This window comes from Denticeps clupeoides, chromosome 4, assembly GCF_900700375.1.
Source record: "Denticeps clupeoides chromosome 4, fDenClu1.1, whole genome shotgun sequence".
Taxonomy (NCBI): Eukaryota; Metazoa; Chordata; class Actinopteri; order Clupeiformes; family Denticipitidae; genus Denticeps; species Denticeps clupeoides.
In genome coordinates, this window is record NC_041710.1 from 19,000,708 (window position 1) to 19,022,237 (window position 21,530).

A 21,530-nucleotide genomic window follows, 5' to 3' on the forward strand; every position below is an offset into this window, starting at 1 on the left:
CTTGTGTTCTCCACTGTGCCTAAATAGCAGTTTAAACAGTTCTTCTTGCCTTAATGCAAGGCAAAATTTTCTTGTCAAAGACACAAGATGGGGTAAAAGTACTTATTGTCTGTTGTGTAAATTTACACCTGGTGTTATTTTTTTAATTGACTTGTTGAACACTCATGTCTTAAAGTTATTCTTCTTTCAAGTTCTACAGGTCTGCAAAGTTTATTAAATTAAATGAAACGCATTGTCATAATGACTAGTTGGGTCCTATCTTCCCTGTTTTTCCTCATTTTCTTGTGATCTTTCATGCCCCTTTTTTTTTTTTTTTTGGAGGTACTGGTGCTTTTGAGCATAATCAATTATTTGTCTTAATGTGATGTCTTATGTAATCTAGACATTGGTCTTAATGGACATACATTCCTCTGTCTTTACTTCGAGAGTTCTACACAAATGTCATAATCTGTGGCAAAATCCATACCCTCCTTTTGAGTAAAAGGATAAACAGGGAAATTTCAGATTTGCTGTGGGTAGTTTGGCTTATTTCTACAAGAAACTGTAACCTTTGCATATGTTAAGAAATGGTTATGTGGATTATTATGTGCACAGAATGACCAAAATTGATCTAGCCTTATGTTAAAGTTTAAATGCCTTTTTTTTTTTCTTCTTCAAGGGGTTAGTCAGCTGTAAATATTCACATTTCTGTATTACAGTTTTATTTCTTAAACATGTATATTTTGATAACATCAAGAAGGTGAGCTCATTATTAGAGCTATACTTTTTTTTTTTTTTAATGACATATCTCGCACAAATTAAAATTATTCCAACACACTGTGTCACCAAGTGCCACCTTTGCAAAACCGTAATCTTCTGTTTAACCCATGCCTCTGTCTTTCAATAAACCTTTCATTTATTCCTGCTTTCATCTGGTCTTTCATTGCCAAGCTTTTATTCGTAATGTTAACTTTTCCTCTTTCCACAACTTTTTACCATTGGTTTCTTTTCTTTTTTTTTTTCCTCTTTAATGACTTTAAAATGGCTAGAACAAAATCTTCGTTTCGGCAGATTTTCTTGTTTCTAAGTGGCGACTCTCCAGTCATCGTGCAAGCATATAAACAAGAGTGCAAAGTTTCTCTCTCCCAGCAGGGGGCGCCCGAGGACTTTACTCAGTTTCAGCAGAATAGATTTAGTGTGTAAATCTGGTTAGAATCATAAATATCATTTCTAAATGCATAATTACACATGTATGTCTGAGATATTCTAATTAAGCCATACTAAATCCTTAAAGGACGTGCAGCGAGTATAATTATGCAGTCCACGGCGTCGTCGTCGTTAGCAGTGCGCGAATATTAATTACACGGTATTAAATGATAAACTTGTGGCCCCGCCCACCTCCGGAAAGGTAGACCCGCCGGCCGAGGACGGTCCGCCACCGCGTCACCGCGTTCGGCCGCGGCCGTGTGACGCTGTAGAGAGAGGATGCTGCGGGGCGTGCGGGACCACGGGCGGGAGGACCAGCATCACCACGACACTCCGGAGCCGCTCGGGGCTTCGGCCGCGGACTCGACTGGCGCGCTTTAGGCTCCCCGACGCACCGGAATTGCGTCCTCGTAGAGTTTTAGAGAAACTTTCGGCTCTCCGGCGGAATTAAATGCTTTGGTTTTGCGTTGCTGTGGAGGGGAAAGTTGGAGCTGGAGACACGGATGCGCGCGACCCCCGTCCCGTAAAGGTCGCGATTTCGAACAATTAAACTCCGCGTCTCTGCGCGTCTCTGCGCGTCTCTGAACAACATGGATCCTGCGTCTGCCGAAGTTTCGCCAGCGAACGGAATTTCGATGCTGTCGAGCGATGAAAAGTTGAACCTGCCCAAGTGACAGAATCTTCACCCTCATGCTGTGAGCTGCCGTGGACGAGCCTGTGATATGGAGTTGGCCTTGGTGCTTCTAACTCTCGTGTGCTGGTTCTCCGCGTGGGCTGACGACAGGATCGTTTCCGACAGGCACGCGGTCTACTGGAACAGCTCGAACCCCAGGTAGGTTCCATCTCGTCCGTCCACCTGCATCAGCAGCAGCAGCAGCAGCAGCTTCTCGTCTGTCTTGAGCTTGTGTTGACCACGAAGGCGCTTAAAATGAAAATTCCATGTGAGCCGGACACCCCGATCCTTGGTGCCATGGTGAAGGTCCCTGCTTTTTTTTTTGTTTTTTTTTTATGTGATATTTACTTATGCCAGTACAGACGCAGCAATTTTATCGTCCAAATATATGCTTCCAGCATATAATCACACTTTCTAAAGAAAGAAGTATTTTGTTTTGTAGATTGTGACCTGTTTTTATTATTATTAATATTATTATTGCTGTTATTTTTGGGAACAGCCAACAGCATTGGCGACTACGTGTTCAAAGCTTCTTGCGGTGCCGCAAGACGTGTGGTCTCCTCTCCTCTCCTCTCCTCTCGCATTGACATGGAAGGTGTGCACGGGGATGTCAGCCTAATGGCTTCTGACAGCAGCTCCTCAGGTGCGGGCCCTGGCTAGATAAACAAACACTGTGAAGGTGCTCTCACGGCTGAATTAGCAGCGCCTCGCAGAGCATCAGGACCACTGCTGTGCTTCTGAAATATTTAGGAGGCTCACTGGAAGACGTTTGAGCCGCGGCCCCTGGAAATTACATCCACCTCAGCACTGCATCAGGCCTAATTCTGTTTGCTTTGTTCACACGGTGACATTTGCTTCTGAACCACAGAGACGCGTCTTTTCTCTTTTAACGCCTTTCGCTATAAAGAGCTTGTAATAGATTTGCTCTCTTCAAATGGTGTGCGAATAATTGAGATGAATGCATGTCTTTTTTTCATTTGCATGCACGCATGACACTACTTTTTAATTAAAAATACTCGAATGCTTTGTAGTAAAGCGTATATAAACAAATCTGCCATAATATTAAGACCTGTAAGTCGCAAGGTGGAGCCTCCATTTATCTGACTGAACCACCTGTTTGGAGAGAGATCTGGGGGCCCGAGTCAACATTTCTGCAGCGTGGCAGGGTGCGTTATCCCGCCATCAGGGAAAACCACCTCCATGAAGGGGCGTACTTGGAAAGCAACAGTGTTTAAATTGGTGGCTTGTGTCAAAGTAGGGCGCACATCCACAGGACACAAGTCTTTCCGGCTAAACGTTACACAAACAGTGCATCCGGGTACCATCCGCATGATCAGACCGAGCCACCCTCTTAAACTGCCCAGTGGTCCAGTTCTACAGTCCCTGACAAAAATCATGGCGCTTGGGTACAAATTGACCTCAAGTGCCGCTGACATATATTTATAATCAAGATTTTTTTAATAAGAAATGGCTCGTTTTATTGCCAAAAGCTTTTGTAATATTGTTTAATGTATTCAAAGTTTGGTAAAGCCCATTGAGTCCATTTTTGCAAAGACATAAGTCACAAGCTCACCTTGTCATATGAGCTTCACCTGTGACTCATAATGGATCAAGTAGGTGTCAGGTGGGTATAAAAAGAAGCCCAGACCTTCACTAGACCTTCACATCAACTGCAACTAGACCTCTGCAAACAAGATTCATCCTGAGACTAAAGTGTTGATTATCAAGAGGCTGAAGACCAGATCCACTGCTGATGTGGCAGACACCTTCAATGTGTCTCAGCTTCAAGTACAGAGGATTAAAAAAATATTTGAAGAGACAGGAGACATTTGTTGGCTCGAAAATCCAAGGCCAACCCATTTTCCACTGCAGCAGAGCTCCACGAGAGATGGTCACCTGAAGTCCCTGTGTCGACCAGAACAATTTGTCAGATTCTGTCTCGAAATGGCCTCCATGGCCCAGAAGTCAGCACATTAAATAAAAGACAATTGAAACACCGTGTGGTATTTGCCAAGGCCCTCAGCCTGCTAAAAGGATGGATGCTGGAAAAGTGTCAGAAGGTGGATTTTTCAGATGAATTTTCTGTTGAATTACATCACAGTCACCACAAATATTGCAGGAGACCTACTGGAGCCCGCATGAATCTGAGATTCACGCAGAAAACAGCGAAGTTTGGTGGCATAAAAATCGTGGTCTGGGGTTACATCCAGTATGGGGGTGTGCGAGAGATCTGCAACATCAATAGTCTGAAATACCAAGAAATCTTAGCAACCTTTTATATTCTCAACAATAAAAGAGGCCAAATTCTGCAGCAGGATGGTGCTCCATCACATACTTCCATCTCCATATCAAAGTTCCTCAAGGTGAAGAAGATCAAGATGCTCCAGGATTGGCCAGCCCAGTCACCAGACATGAACATCATTGAGCATGTGTGGGGTAGGATGAAAGCATGGAAGACGAAACCAAAGAATACTGATGGGAGGCATGCAAGACTGCTTTCTTTACTATTCCTGATGACTTCATCAATAAATTGTATGAATCCTTGCCAAACCAAGCTCATGGAAGTCATACAAGATATTAAGTTTGGATCTCACAGCACCACTACTTAATTGACATATTTTTGTATTTGCAGTAAAATTGTTCAATTTCAGTGAAACTAATTCATTTCAATGCATTAAACATCATTTGGTAGGTTTTAGCTTTTCATAAGATTGATTAATTAATTAAGTCAGGTTAATAGCAGGTGTTTCTACAAAATAGATAAGTGACCAGACTTCTGTCAGGGACTGTATTGCCCACGTGTAGGTGCTTTCGGAGGTGGACTACCCTGACCCCCCATGTGCAACAAACTGGGATTTGCAGTTTGTTTTCCAAAATTTTGTTAACATTCCCCATATGCATCAGTCAGTCTCGGACAGCCATGACCCCAGTTTTCCAAGTTTGGACTTTTGGGAGATGCAGTTTTGGACATACTGTCACCTAACCTTCTAGCCTTCACAGTTTGGCCCAAAATCAACTCGAAGGACAAAATGTTGACTTGCTGCTTAATGCATCCCATGCCGGCTTTCACTGTAATACGATAATAAATGTAATTCTCCCCACCAGTTATCATGTAATGGCTTATCGGAGGACAGTGTAGGATTAGTGCAGGGTGGTAGTAGCCTAGTGGGTAAGACACTCGCCTGGAACCAGGAGACCCAGGTTCAAATCCCACTTACTACCATAGTGTCCCTGAGCAAGACACTTAACCCTACGTTGCTCCAGGGGGACTGTCCCTGTAACTACTGATTGTAAGTCGCTCTGGATAAGGGCGTCTGATAAATGCTGTAAATGTAATTATTTCTGCTCATTAATTGTTGGGTTTCTACTTGCAACACAGTTGAAAACATACCCAAAATGTCTTACTGGTGGTCAGCATTAGTATCTGTGGTGGGGGGATCACACAAGGCTTGCGCTGCCAAAAAAAAAAGAGAACACTGTCAGCAAGCAAGATCAGAAAATAAACAACTCTGGACAGGGGTTATCAGGATATTTTTACAGGTCGCCACCTTTCTGCTTTAAGCACACTAGTGAAAAAGAAATACTTTGGTAGGCTGTATCACCTTGAGCATTTTTACTGCCCCCCCTCAATCGGCTTTGCTCTCTTCTGACAGGGCCATGCTATTCAAAGCTGCTATGAAAGCAAGTGGACATTGCCTCTGTGCCAATACGGCTCGTCTCAAGGGGGTCCACATGAAGAATTTTTTTTAAGAGTAAGGGGTGGGAGGAAAAAGAAAAATGCCCATCTTTGTAACCCAAGAGGATCGGCTAATCTAATCCCATGGTTTATCCTTCAAAAGGCCCCTTCTCTTCTCCGGGGCCTTTGAGGTTTCTTTGCACAACTCCCTCGTCCTCTTTTTTTCCGAGGCTTCTGTGGAGGTTGGGATAGGGATTGCTGATCGCCGGATGTTTCCACCTCCATGAAGAATCTGGGGGGCTGGGGCTTCTCCTAGACAGCACATGCACTGGTTACATGGCATTTGGCATTAATTCACCTTCTGGTCTCCGTTAGCTGTGAAACAGCCCTTTAATGTCGTAAAGCCAAGATTTAAAAGATTTAAAGCATGACATTTTAAACTCCATCAAACAGGGGTAATGTATCAATGTGTAAGCTACCCACCTCGATCATAAAATCCCCACAAATCATCAGACCTCTAATGAACATCTCACTCCTGATAAACCACAGATTTTTCATATTTATTAATAGTATATTACAGGTTCCCTGAATTGAATAACAGGCTTCATTGAAATAGGGCTGTCAACATCTCAAATTTACACACAGACACTAAAATGATTAAAAAAAACATAATGCCATCACTGCAAGACAAAAGCAAAAATTAAACTTGTGCATAACTGGTACATCCGGCAAATATTTCCAAATATAATTTCAGTACAAATTTTGCGTGAGGAGCATGTGAGAGAGACAAAGACATTGTTGTTTTCGTAGATGTCTGTATCAAAGATTCGTATGCACATGATGCATATGATTTTGCATATTTAAAGTGAAAAGTGTGTGATTGTTTCTGTGATATACATGGTGCAGCACACGGTGCGCACAACAAAATGTTGGCCGTTTCGTGCAGCCAGAACAGATCAGGTATGGAGGGCGTGTACCGTTCCAGTCATCAGACTCATTCTACCTTTTAATAATCGGTGTTAGGACTAGATTATTAGACTATGATAGGTTCGAATATATGGTGTGGGGGCAGCATTACTTCTTGATAACCTCTTGATAACCTCTTGATGTATGCAGTGGAATTACTAGACATGGTGGCCGCTGCTGGCAAAACTGTAATAGGTTTCACTTCATTTTGATAGTTTTGTGTTTTAAAACCAAAATTCCCTTTATAATAGATCATCTTCTCATTGGTTGGTGTGAATGATAAGAGGAGCCTGAACATGATGAATGTAATGGGGGGAGCACATAAATTATTTGCCGTCATTTCCGACTTCAGCCTTTTTGCAGATGTGCTGCTCTGTGTCCACCTTTTTTTTATCAAACAAACCTCACAAGTTCAAAGCCTCTGACCATCGTGTGCTGCTGATGAGGATGACAATGATGTAAGAGCCTTGTAATCCTCCTCAGCGTTCCTGTGGAGAGTGTTGAGACCTTTCCACACAGTCACAGATTTAAGCCCTGATTCTGTTTGGAGATATTTATTCAGGTATTCCTCACCATTTGCCCCACTGTCTGCATTTCTCTGGAAATGGAGCCCATTCATCTCCTTGTTGTCTCCCTGTTTGTTTTCAGTTCCGTGCTGAGATGGGAGAGCTGACGTTCCGCTGTTTTGCTCATGAGTATCAGTGGGACATCACATTTTCTTTTTCTGCGGTAGACAGCAGGCTTGCGTTATGTGTTTACCGACTGAATGACCAAAAGGTTAGATGTGAAGGTGCTTCTGATGTGTCCTTTCCTATCTTTCAGAGGCACGCACCACATTGCTGAATGGGACAGGATTTTTTTCCCCTCACTGTTTTAGTAGTTGTTGTGTTTTTGGGGGGAGGGAAACCCCCTAAGAGACCAAAGCTGTCTGAGCAAGCAGTGATAAAAAGCCATCATGAGACGAGAGAATGTTTTCACAAGCAGGACACGCAGGCATGCAGCAAAACAAGCAGCACTGACATTAATGTGGATATAAAGCAATATGTTGATAACTTTTCCCCATTTAAATTGAGAAGAGATCTGAACAACAACTCTAACAAGGCTAGTGGGCTGTGGTGAGAGTAATCTTTTTTTTTTTTTTTGCCAAAGTAATGACTTATTAGCCTGAAATATGACACGCGGTTTCCCGATAAAGTTCTGCGCGACATTGTGACCAGCCGAGAAGTGACCACTTGATCTGATATAAAGTGGCACGTGGCTTGTTATTTTCTGAAAGAGTAAACAGCACCCCAATTACACGTGGTTAAAGTTGAGCTATTGATGGACGCTTAATTAGATTACAGTGAAAAGGAAGAGCATCTCCGCTGCATGCTAATAGGGCTGCTGATGCATCATCATGCCATCATTCACCTCTTAAGTGCTGCATGGCTATGATAGCCGCACGGTTCCACCAAGACCGTTAGAATGAAGCATGTGTTTTCCCACCGCTAAACTGAAAAGACTTTTTTTTTTCCTGCGGTTCCCTTCTCATTATCAGTAAGGGGCATCTGAAAATTATATTTCTAATGTTCATATATCTCGCAAGCATCCAAACGGATTGTGGCGTGAAATGTGGAGTGCGTTTGATGGCTGCTTCTGATAGGCAGGTACCTTGCGCCACACACACACGGGGACCTTGTGCAGAGGGCTGTATAATTCAGAGGTCTTCCAAGGATGAAGTGTAATTTCAGGCCCTATGAGAAAATTTTAGGCTTTAATTTAACTTGGCATCTTGTCTGAAAAAAGCCACGTGGAGAAAAATGAGGTATGTACTGAAGTTCAACACTGACTGCAAATACATTAAATACATGATTTTTACATTTATTTAAAATGTTCCAAAAAACAACAAAGCTGACCAACAGATATTGAATAAATAACACATTTGACATGTCAAATACATATATTGTCTTATATTTATGTATTTGGTATGTCTCAATTCAAATTACATGACAAGGTTGTTCTTCAAATGGGGCCAAGAAATTAGACCTCCCTTTCTCAGGTCAAGAAGGAGCCATTTGAGTCATTTATCCCATAATTCATGGCAGTGTTGTTTTCAGAAGATAGTTGTTCCTGCAACAGAAACATTGGCCCAGGAAACAAATTTAAATCGCATGTTCTTTCAAATAAAAAAAGAAACAAATTATGTAAAAATGATCATGTTCACTTCCTCGTTTCATCTGCCCCCTACTGTAGTGCAAATTGTAGTGCAAATTTGCCAGAGGGCAAAAAACCTACACAATTCATCTTTAATGCTCGGTTTGAACAGTTTATGACAGGGGTTGACAACCTGTGACCCTGTAGCCACATGCGGCTCTTCCATCCTTACACTGCAGCTCGCTGTGGCTTTGGAAGATAAAGTATAATTTAAGTGTTGAAGTATTTTTTTTTCTTTAATTGTAGTTCATACTTTGATAAGTAAATTGTATAGAGTTAGTATAGCGTTGTTAAGTTATGGTGACCAGATCTCCTCTTTTCCCCAAACATGTCTGACTTGTCTGGGTGATTAAACATTCATCATATCATCAGCTTTTCCACGCATATTTGTGCTGGTAAAAAATTGGCGTTCTGGCAGAATTTGAAGCTCCCGGTGCTTTTTCTTTTGTGGAAACCTGCTCCAAATGGCTCTTTGAGTGTTAAAGGTTGCCAACCACTGATTTATACCATCACATCAGAGCCAACCGTTGCTCCACAGCTTCAGTTCGGCTCTGATGCCAAGACATTATTCCCTATTGTGCATGGCCATGGAAAGGTTGGCCCTGATCTGATGGCTGGTGCCTGTGTGGGCCATCTCCTTACGCAGCTTCTCAGAGTGGCTCTTAATTACAAATGTTGTCACAGAATAAAACTTGAACAGATTGGATATTGATTGGAGCTCCTTTGCCAGCAAGTGTCTACAATTCCCTGGTGTTATTTTCTCTTTTTCTCCTGACTGGAGGCAATGGTTACAAACCTGCGGAGCACATTTTCTGCATCTTTCATTACGTCCTAAAGCCACATGATTACCACTGTGTTACTGTGGACCCACTTTTTCTGGTTCAGGTTCCATTCATTTTGGATTACCTAGTGTTCGTAAAAAGAAAAATCCTTTTGTTTGTTTTGTGGTTACAGGAGACTTTTTATAGAGGAAATCCTAAAAAAAAGGAATAAAGCCCCTTTTGTCACCTCAGGCATTAATTTCCAAACCCAAATGTAAGCCTCCCTCAAAGCCCTGATCCATCATTTGATCCAGTAGACTGCGTGGTACTATGATATGGGTTATCTCAGAAAATTCTAATTTGAATGCAGAATAAACCATGAGCGCTTCAAATTATGTCAGTTTTGAAACGTTTTTGTTCAAAGGGAGACAGTAAGCACTGTTAGTGGTGGCTTAGGACCCCCGGTACACTTTCTTCCTCCCAGGAAATTAACGCAGAGACCCCATAAACTCTACTGAATTAGTTTTCTTTTTTTCCAAGATACCATAAGAGACCCTGGGTTTATATTTGGATTTATTCCATCTCACCCATTGCTATGGCCATCCTCTGGAGCTCATTTAAAACAGTATAAGAATAAATCGGGATACAGGATCAATTATTGGATCCCTTGCTGGTTTTGTAAATTTCCCTGCTTACAGTCTCTAAAGATCAGAATCTAATTTTAATGTATTGGAACAATCCAAAAATAATACATTTCAAAAAAGTTATAAATCAATTTGCATTTGAATGAAATAAGTATCTGATCCCCAAGATTTCTGGCTCCCAGTTATATTTTAATACATGTAAGGAGCTGACATTGGGAGCTTCTCATCTCAAATTCAACTGGAATTTCACTGACAATGAGAATGGTGTGGAACCAGGCCAGAACTACTCAGAAGAAACTTGATCTCAAGTCAGTACGCCATAATGGTCAGATGAGACCAAAACCAAGCTCTTTGGCATCAACTCAGCTAGCCATGTTTGGAGGAGGAGGAATGCCACCTATGACTCAAAGATCTCCATCCCCACCATCAAACATGGAGAAGGAAGCATTCTACTTTGGGCGTGTTGGGAGACAGAACAATTGCACCACATCATAGGAAGAATGGATGGTGCATGAACCGTCAAATCTTGGTAGGCTTGTCACAATACTCAAATTTCAGACTTGATACCAGAACTATGTATGGTACTCGATACTATTTTCGATACTACAGGGGGACAAAAAACAAACACAGGAACTTTTTATAATTTTTTGAAAAATAGTTTTTTTTATATAGCTTGTTTTTATAAAGTCATATATACACTACAAAAATAAATATATAATACATACATTTATAAATAAATATAAAATAAATTAATACGTTTACTTATTAGTATTGTTTGACAGAGGCATTTAGAATATTCCTATTATTTTTGCTTTGTTAAATTTGACATGCTGCTCTTTCACACCAACAACTTTGAAAAACTTCTTGCAAATGGGCTTGTCCACGTTCATCTGGTTGATATCTGAAATAATTCCAGACTGTGCTCTTGCTTTTTACATTTTCTAGCAGAATTATGTTTAAAGTATCTCTCATGCAACAGACCCGTAATAAGAAGGCTGAAGGTTCGAATCTCAAACCACCAAGGTGCCACTGAGCAAAGGCTTCCCCACACACTTCTCCCTGGGCACCTTTCATGGGTGCCCACTGCTCACCAAGGGTGATGGTTAAAAGCAGAGGACGCATTTCGTTGTGTCACTGTGTGCTGTGCTGCAGTTTTGTGTCTCACTGTTCAAATAAACCTACCATTGAAATTATAGACTGATCATTTCTTTATTAGTGGCCAAATTTAAAAATAATTATTTCCGTCATTGTACTGTCTTCTTGGTCATCGCCAAATTAGCCGTCATTTAAATGATCAGGCCTGAATATCGTTCTTCAGGAAGTCAGATCCCAACTTTAACCCATCTTTTTGTGGCCTGAAAAACAGATTCCTGCAGAGGGAACATATATCCGTGTTGGGACAGTCTATTCCTACTCTTTTTGGCATCTCCCCTTCGTCATGCTCTGTTCTAGATTAATGCCAAAAGTGTCTGAGAGGAATGTCAATGAAGTGAATAGCGGAGAGAAAGGGGTCACAGCTGAATTTAAACACGCAGAGGAGAGGGTATAGAGGGGTACCCATCATACAAGAGTTGTGCCGCACCGCCTTACTTCAAACACAAAAGGCTTACATTCTGCAAATGTCAACCGAAACTTGACATTCTTTTTCTTTTCTTTTTTTTTGCTAGAGGTAGAGTATGACCATGTATAATGTATAGTTTTATTAAAGGATTTGGATTATGTGTACCTGGACACAGGACTCTTAATAACCCATACACTCCCCTGAGTCTGACTATGAAACTTAAATAGATTAATGAGCGTAAGCGTGCAAAGGCCATTAAAGGCTTGCCAGCCCCTGGACGTCTCAGACCCAGTGGAATTAAATATGAGCCAAATGATCATGGCTGTGTGTGTGTTTTGTTGTGTCACGGCGTTTGTTTGCGATATTACATTGACTGTAGCATTTGAATACTGTAATGAATATGAAAAATGTGTAATGGGTGTTAGATATATTGGTTGTGCTGTCGTCTCTCCTGCTACCTGGGCTGCTTAGGGAGCCCTCCAGAGACCTCATTAATTTCTTCATGTTTCATTCTGTTCTGTTGAGTTCCTGGGATTATCCAGCTAGCGGCGTATTTGGTGGTGGCTACCAGGCGAAATTGAAAAATGATTGAATGATTTTTAGCTCTGCAGAATCATTCCTTTGATTTTTTTTTAAAAACAACACCCTGGAAGTAAACATGTAGGCTGCATATACATTTTAATGAAATATTTTTTATGCATTTGTAAGTAGATATTACAGTTTTATATATTACCCTACTGGTGTTTAAGGCTGGCAAATGAAATCAGTCTGATCCTGTGTGATCCTAGTAAGTTTCCATAACACCACCACAAGTATGTAGTATTTTCCATGAAAGTATCCTTCCGTGTAATGATGAATGCTTGTGAGGAAATCATTTTTCGAAAAGTTCTCTGAAGTTTTTTCAAAAAGTTAACCTGTGACTGGCATACGTTCATCTGCCGCTCTGCCATCTTTTTCATTTGCATGTTGGTGAAAGGTGTTTGTTCACTCTGCCTGTAATTAGAAAGTGATGGTAATATGCTGCTCAGTGTGGCGGAGCCTGATGACTTGCTATTTTTCCTCCTTCTGACAAGTTTGGAAATAAAGCCAGTGATGACAGATGTTATTGGTGATATCAATTCCCAGCTCGTAAGGGCCTCAGACAAATGTGGTGTCCGTCTCTTTCGTGCACTGTTGAACCTCTTTAATTAAAAAAAAAGAGAACATTTAATGTACATGCATGGTGTGCTTTGTTTCTGGATTCCTTGGTCTCTTTATTAGGTGCATCTGCATTGTTTTTCACACTTTGAAGAGATGCCGTGAGCCACACAGCACCATATGGCCAGTATCTGACCAAGGTAACGCTGTTGTTTTATTTAGGGCGGAGGACCATTCTCTTCTGTGACAGTGATGTGGTAGTGGCGTTGTGGTGTTGTGCTGGAGTATAATATTCAGTCTGTAGCCAGAAACTGACCACTGTACAACATTAACTTAATGTTCTAATAACATTAAGTTAATGTCTGGTACACTGAAGTTATATTTATATGATGTTAATAGTATGACTATATCTCTCAGGCGCTCTGCTGGTTCACCCTGTTCTAACGTTATGAGGCTGTGACAGATCCGGCTATAATTCTGAATGACAGGCCTGTTTCAATTATTCAGCACCCCACGCCTGCCTTATTTCTGCATGTGGTACAAGTGTTAGCAGGGGTCTGCTGGGAAAGGTATGGGTAAATTCACAAGAAGGCTATGAAGCAAAGTCCAGCAGATGCACGTATGCTTTTTCTTTCTGTGGTGGGGGCAGGGTTCTGTGAGATAAAAGTGGTGCCGGTGTGGCGTTTAATGTTTTCTGCAGTGTAACGTTTGTAGCTGAATGTGCTTAATGCGGTTTTTGAACACTGTAATTGAAGTTTCAGGTCTTGCTTGATGTTTTGGTTTTATGGCTGTAGGAGATCCTGCATTTTCTTTAAAATGATTTTGGGGTAAATTAAAGTGCTGTCGAGCACAAGAACCAAATGTGCATCCATTCCTTGCCCACATTGAGACTCTCAGGACTTTTTGAATCTTGCCAACCACTAGTTTCATCCAACCAACTTGAAGCAAGTGAGTCATTCATGGTGTTTAAATTGATATTTTTTTAAATCATGTTTAACCAATGCTTTAGTAATCATATACAATATACAATTAAATTTATCAAATGCGGAAGGTATGACAGGTAAATCTTTCATAGTATTGCATAATAATGGAAAATTTATCAATTATTTTGATACTGACCATGTTTCATGTTTTCATGGGACGTTAAAATTATTCAAGTAATGTTGAAAAAAATTAATATGAGAACACTGATAGTGTTAGTGACCCTTGTGGTGACAGTGACCCTTGTGGTGAATCATGATTAAAATCATATTTTAATGATAATTCATTAATGATAAAAAAATCTTCAACCTCAATCCGTTTGAGGTTGGTGGCCCAAATGTCAGCATAATTACAGGACAGTGATGATCCCAAAGTACATCTAAATAAATATGGAAAATAGTCCCCTCTTTGTTAAAACGTGGCTCTTGCTAGGCCAGGATTGGGATTGTTTTCTCAACACAACCCATTCAAATTAACACCAGTCACACGGGAACAAGAACCTCAGCAAGTCACAAATCCTTTTAATTGAATTGTAGTGTGCACACGGTGTCTGGGCTCAGACATAACCCTTGACATTAATTTTCTGGTCGCTCTACAGAAATACACAGAATGCATTACTTGTAACAAAAGAACAAACATTCATTAATTCATAATACAGCTCGAAAACGGTTCCAAAAATTCTCAGAACCACAAACTACAAATGCTTATCCTTAGCTCCATTAATCTGTTTCCTCTGACAGCTTCCAAGCAAAGGTCTACTGTAAACGGTGAATGTGTTTTATGCCTTTAAGAGGCATCACTCTTAGCCCAGAGTCCCAGAACATATCTTGTTTGCTCGGTCAAAAAACCTGCTCCCCTGTGGTGCATACCCAAAAATAAATAAATCCATCTAATGGATTCTGCAGTTTTCAGGAAAAACTTCTGAAAATGATGCAGAGGAAAAACCAAATGCAAATGGGAAATGGGTTTTACAAGGCAAGTTTGGTGTCTGAGAGTTTGATATCTAATTCATTTTTAATGTGCATCCTGTTTCTTGGAGCAGAAGCAAAAATGTCAGTTGTTAAGAGCAGTTAATGTTCCCCTGCCGCCCCTGCAGAGGTATCATTTTTTGCTTAAAATGTCTACATTTGATAATATCCACAGTTTTATATTGCAGCACATGCTTCGCATTGAATGTATTACACTGTCAGTATTTGCTAGCTAAGGGTAATGCTGATCTTCCTGCACATTTGTAGTGCGGGGGGTGTCATGTTAATGTAACTGCCTGTATAGAACTGTCAGGCGATGTAGTCTTGAAATACTTGTGCTGTGGTTTGTAATTTATGAACCTTTTTACTTCAGTTGAAGGTGAACTGATGAAGGGGAACAAGGGTTACATGCTACGGTGAACTCATATTATGCATCTATTTCATCCATTTTTTTCCCATCAAACAGTAGAGACTAAGGTCAGAAATGAAAACAGCATCTAATGTATAATGCATTCAGGGCCTGTTCCTCTTATGTGCTTAATTTAAAAACAGTATGTATCTTTGTGCTTCTTCTCCCTTGGTCTTAAAAATCCCCTTTTCCATGTTTTACAGATGTCCACTGTCAGTGTGGGTGTTACCCATTGCTATGAGATTTTGCATAATTTGAAGTCCTCTCCTGATCCTGCCTTCATTCTCAAGTTTGGTTTTGCAGTAGTGAGAAGAGAATAAATGTTACTGGTTGTGCATATATAAATGGGAGAACAGGAGCCATAACACACAGTGTGAAATGAAATATGGCCTGTAACTGGTTGTGTGCCAGACACTCTGAGGGGTTTTAATGCAAAATAACTTGTGCCTAGAAATATCTGGACATGTAAAGCTTCACAAATTTGAATCAGTCCTCATCTGACCCAATTTTAAGTAATGATGTTGATGGCAGTCATAATTATCTTTTAACATATTACAGAAGTCTTTGTTGGACAAACAAATTAATGCACATTTCTAATGAAGAGACTAATGGAGAACAATGACATGTCCCGATTGTTTTACACGCCTTGGAAGAGAAATAGACACGAAACAAGATGCAATACCGGGGAAATACAGCGGCACTTACTGTATTTACATATATGTATATACATTTATCAGACGCCCTTATCCAGAAGCACTGGTGTGAAGGGGGGGTAAAACAGCATTTGGGTCATGCTCTGGGTCTCCACGTGGGTCTCACCCTTCACTAGACCTCTGTTTTCCTATAACGCAGGTATAACTACAGCACGCTGATATGGATGAACATTAGGAATTAGTCTGTATAATGCGAACTGTATTTAAACGGGTGGTGGTGTAGGTCTAATTCATTAGTGTGGAATCTTTGGTACTAACAGTCGTAAGTGGAACCTCTGTTGATAATATCCTCAACCTCTTCTCGTGGCTGCTGTTATTGGGGAATCATTCTGGCCCAAAAATCTATAAAACTCCCATTGTTGTTTATCGTAGGGATATCTCGCTACAGTGAGCCCATAAAAAAATTGATGGACTCTGAGAATAACAGGTACTCACTGCAGCCTTTTTTCTCTGTTGGCCGGTGTCTGTGCATGCTTCATATGAAATGTCTAGCAATATTTGCTTTTGGGCAACAGAAGCAAGACACGAGTGATTATGAGGAAATCGCTGGCTAAAACATATCCCTGTAAATGCAGTTGCCATGTTGAGTCCCTTGCGTCTTGTCCCGTTTTTCTTTTATTACTTGTCCTGGTAATGTAATGGTGAAGGACCACAGGGGTAATGGATTCAGCAGCTGTCATGTCAGTGTGAAGATTCATGGTGGGATAAACAGTTTTGGCTCCCATGTCTGTTGCTTCTTGTGTTTTAGAGCTTTTTTGTATAAATGGGTGCCATCAATTTGGTCCTACTTCTATGATGGATTTAACCAGTTTCTTGTGAGGTAGAGAAACAATTGTGCAACTGAACAGAGCACAGTTCCTCCAACTGTGATTGATTGAGTGTTTGGATGACTGTTGCTAACTGGATGTTAGAGCTCTAGCCATCTCCAGCTCTTCATCATGCTGGAGTGTGTAAAGCTCAGCCTTAACAAAAATCAATCCAGCGCCATTTCTCTGGCAAAATAACTATTGACAGTTTGAATGAAGAAAAAAGCCTGAATCAGCAAATTACACCAATCAAATGGGAGGGATGGGACCGCCTTAAGTGGATGTGGGCTTACGTAAATGTGCAGACTGGACAGATTCCCTCGCCCAGTTTGCTCATCAATAATAGCTCTTGGCAAAAACCCTCCCTGTTTGGCCTAATGTCGTCCATTGAGCTACACAGTGCAAATAAATTATGCCCTCATCAGCGGGCTTTTAATTTTAACAGCAATAAAGAAGCATTTAGGATGTTCCTCTAAGTAACCCCATCATTTAGTTGGAATTAAACGTAACACACAGAATTAGACTCTAGGTTAGGGCTGTGCGATATGGCATTAGTTTTATATAGCAATAATAATCCATCCATTCATTGTTGCATGTCTCCTTACAGCGACTGACGGACTTGGATTTCTCTGTGCCTTACCTGAAGCCATGGGTGAATCTTACATGTGACAGCAGGGATAGAATGAAAGGAGATTAATTATCAATATTAAAATCAATTATCATTAATATCAATTAATTATCATTGAACTCTCAGACAGATAAATAATGAAAACAAATCTTGTGATAGCAGAATATTTTCAGCACCCCATTGTAAAATATAAAAATGCAAACTTAATGCTTAATCAACAATATGTTTGTGAAAGAAATGATGTCGGTTTTCTTGTTATGTACACTTTGACCATTTGATTTACATTTATTCAATTCAGTTCTTAATTGTGTGCTTTAGCCATTGCTTTATGTGCTTTAGCCATTCATTTAATGAATAAATAAAATAATGGTGATTATTAAGATGCAAGAGAGTCATCAGGAGTATTTTGGTTTCCTCACATCCATTGGCAGCAACGCTTCACTCACACAGCGAAAGAGGATGTCAGACCAAGATTCCTGCTGCTGATTCACAGCGCTTGTCTGAGAGGGAGTTGTAATGAGCTTTTTCAGTCAATACCAATAAAGAAAAGGGAGGAAGTATGAGGAGGACTCTTTACTCTCGCACCCTTCGCTCAGGCAGCAGTCGTATTTGGACGAAGATCTCTCTGTCGCATCAAATCACTCGCTTCCTTCAGAACAGACCAAGGCCGAGGTTTCGATTGCCGTAAACATGGTTTACGGTTCTTTTTCGCTTAATGAAATCTTTTTGTGGTCAATGTCAATTGGAAGCAGACTTCTGTAAAACACGTCGGGTGGGAATACCTATATGTGGAGTGTTGAGGAGCGTTGAAGAGGAAATTATGAAAGAGGAAAGTAGCTTTTTTATGAACAGACATGCAGGTTCAAGAAAACTGACCTGCACTCGCTTCAGAGTGCATACAGATGGTATTTCATAACCAACCAAAATAGTATTTAAAACCCCTATTGAATAATATGACGCATGAATAATTGAGGCAAAAACAGCCTGACCTTGCTTTTCTGAGTTTGTTTTAAGAGCATAGGACTGCATGATTTCAAAATAAAAGACCAAGTGGAGAACCATGTCCACTGGTCTTGGTCACACATTAACAGGGACAGGCTGGCTGGGAAAGGTCGTTAGAAGAATCACAGAATTGAGTCGCGACTAAAATAAGCAGATGTTTCTTATCCTTAAGAAAATGAACCCCAGAGCGCAGGGTCACTCAGACAGGCTAAAGGGAAGCGGCTTTGCTGTCGGAGATGTGCGCTGGGATCAGAGCACCCGGTGAGAATGGCTCATCCTGCATTGTCCTGGTTGTATAGTTGGTTATCCTGAAGCGGCAGGCTTGTGGGCGAGGGGGAGGTGATGGTTCAGGGCCCTCGCAAGGGCAGCTTCCGCTCTCTGGGCAGACCCCCAGATTTCCCCTGGCAACATCTGAATGCAAGGGGTCATGGGGGTTGGGCCGATGGGCAGTGTCAAGCCACCCACCCACCCTTTCTTTAAAAAAAAATAGGATACAGAACTGATCTTTTTTTAGCCCTGTTTGTGCTCAAAGAAAAGAGGAGCCAGGATTACACTGGTCTTGTCCTCAGATCTTCACTTTTTCTCATAATTTGAGTTTGGGTGGTTTATGGGGGGTTGGTGCAAGTGGAGAACTGGAGAGGATGTTCTTTTTTGTGTGTGTGTGTGTGTGTGTGTGTGTGTGTGTGTGTCCTCTGTTGAACACCCTGCTGAGTGTGGGCTTCCACCAAATCTGGGAGCCTTTCATGGCACATAGAGACAAGTGGGCTGGAGGGGAAATGTTTCTCTTGTCCATGCTTTTCTGTTAATTGGGAGAGACAGACGAAGCAGGAACACAGAGGATTTAGGACTATGTGCGGATCTTAAGGTCTCTGAAAATGTGGAGGAACAGAGGAGTTTGGGGGGGTGTTGGGCTTGTGAAGCTCTCTCGTTGGCCACCAACACTCCTTCCATCTGAAAGAAATCTCCCTGAAACAAAATTGATAGGAACAAAGTCTACTTGTTTCTCTGCATATTCATAGATTGATTTTTTAAAGGTGAACATGCTGTGAATGAAAACACATGTATTGAATTGTGCAGTGACTGTAGGAATGCCTTGTGGCAAATTGTTTGCAAGACCCACTCAGGCTCGGTGTATTATTTTACACAATAACCTTATAAAAATTGAATTCACACAGTCTGTGTATGTATGGGCAGACACATGTCTTTGATCATGAAAACAAAGTGTGTCCATGCTGTCAGAATGTCAGTGAAAAAGTGTTTAACTGCTTCATACCTCAAAAAGAATTGATTGTAGGTCAGATGAGGGAAAGAAAATGACCAGTACAGTACAATATATATATTTCAGCAGCAGGAATATATATTTGAGTGAGTGAGTGTGGGTATGTTTGTGTGTCTGCATTTCACATATATCACATAAAATGTGGTTTGGTCTCTCCTGGTTACATGACATGGTAAAACTAGCCATCTTCTGTGTCGCTTTTGAGATGAACGATTTTGTTAATGTTCATTAGGGCCACTTTATTAAACAAAGACTGTGAGTGATCAAACTTAGTCAATTGCATTACTTACACAAAAATTCCTGAATAGTAAATGTTGAATTTGCATAATTAGTAGGATGAGCAGCCTCCATAGGTTGTAGTCTTTTTCCACACTGAAATAATTAAGACTGGCTACAACATATCAGTGCTTTTACATGCCCCAAAGGAAGAACTCCAGAAGGCAAGCATAGACGAGCCGATGAGGAGAGACATAAATAACGGTTTTGATAACTGGCGACTCCGCTGCTGTTCATGTGGAGCTTCTCGTCTGTTCTTCTCTCCGCTCTCATCAAAGAGGCGTTGGCAGTTCGTCCCCTCTTCCATTAACAGTCAATAGCCGCCTGTTTGAGCAACGTCACTGACCGAGTACACCCCCCTCAATCTCTTAAATCCCTCAGAAGTAAGCAGAGTGCCGTAGCTGTCAAGCTTGTCAGTCAGAGCCGGAGCGCTTTGCATCAGGAGTCGGATTTAGACAGAATACTGAACAGCCCGGCCTGAGTGATTATGTTCCTCTCTGATATTATCTTGGCACCACGCTTCCACTCTCTTTGTTGGGAAAGGTTAGGGAGTTGGCAGTGCCCTCTTGTAGCATTGCAGGGGGCAACAGGCAGACAAAAAAAGGATCAATGCATGCCAGGGGGGTTTTAAGCATCAACAATCTTTTCTACCATTGAAGGCAGTTGCACAGTAGATGCATAAACTCTTTTTTTTTTCTCAATGAAGAAGCATCAGTTGTTTTTGTTATTAAATTAAATTTTGTTATTCTCAGCGAAAGAATTTGTAGCTGCCCGTAGCTCCTCTGTGAGAAGCGGGAGTTACCATGACACCTGTTCAGCGCATTTTATTGTCTCGCTGTCAACCCGAGACCCTCCGCTCGTGCCACCCCACCCCACCCCTCCCCAATCTTTCCAAACCACAGCTGGTGAGAGTTTATCTTTCCGAATGAGATTAATGATCAGGCTAACAAAAGCCAATCCCAGGAACTCCTTCAGACCCCTTGTTTTATTCCAAAAGACACCTTGTAAATCACCCACATCTTGGCGTTCCTGCCATGACAGCGCCCACGTCTATTTTTGTAGGGCGGTAAACATATTTGATTTATGAAGTGGGTGAAAGGTATTCTGTGTGCTGCAGAAGTCCTGGTGAGGGATTTGAATGCATCATTGCGTTTTGATTGTGTTTGTCCAACAGTCGGCGGCACATAAACACCCGCTGAGCAAAGCATGGGGCTGTGGTGAGCTGTGGGTTACCAGGCTGACGAGTGTAACGGCGTGGGGGCCTCAGCCCCCGCAGCCCCAGAAAATCATAACTATATGAAATAATCCAACCTGGAGAGAATTGCAGCTTGTGGGAGTGCCAGTTGAATTACTGCAATTACAAACACCCAGCACTGCGATATGGCTGCTTTTCATCCATGACATATATATGACAGCTCAACTAAATGGAGCTAAAACAAAACTTTGGCTCTCAATTAAACCAGATTGGATGTTTTTCATGTTGGATAGGGTGTGGCATTCAAGGACCAGTTAATGTTTACAGTTACTCTGCAAAGTAACACACCAGTTCATTTCAATCCCAACTCACTGTGGGGTCACTGAGGTCGTTCCTGTTTAACCAAGCAGCAGATGCCATGAAAACCACAAAAAAAGGAAAAACTTCAAAGTTCTCAGATTTGCTCTGCACACAATA

General features: G+C 41.3%; 1 protein-coding gene across 1 annotated transcript in view; it reads left to right on the forward strand.

Moving 5' to 3' along the window:
• Nucleotides 1–1,392: 1,392 nt before the first annotated feature.
• The window catches only part of efna2a (ephrin-A2a), a 46,000-nt gene continuing 25,862 nt past the window's right edge, over nucleotides 1,393–21,530 (forward strand). The window contains exon 1 of the mRNA XM_028978652.1: nucleotides 1,393–2,017. Within this exon, the coding sequence (XP_028834485.1) occupies nucleotides 1,908–2,017 (110 nt within the window). The 5' untranslated portion in view covers nucleotides 1,393–1,907. The remainder of the gene's footprint in view (nucleotides 2,018–21,530) is intronic.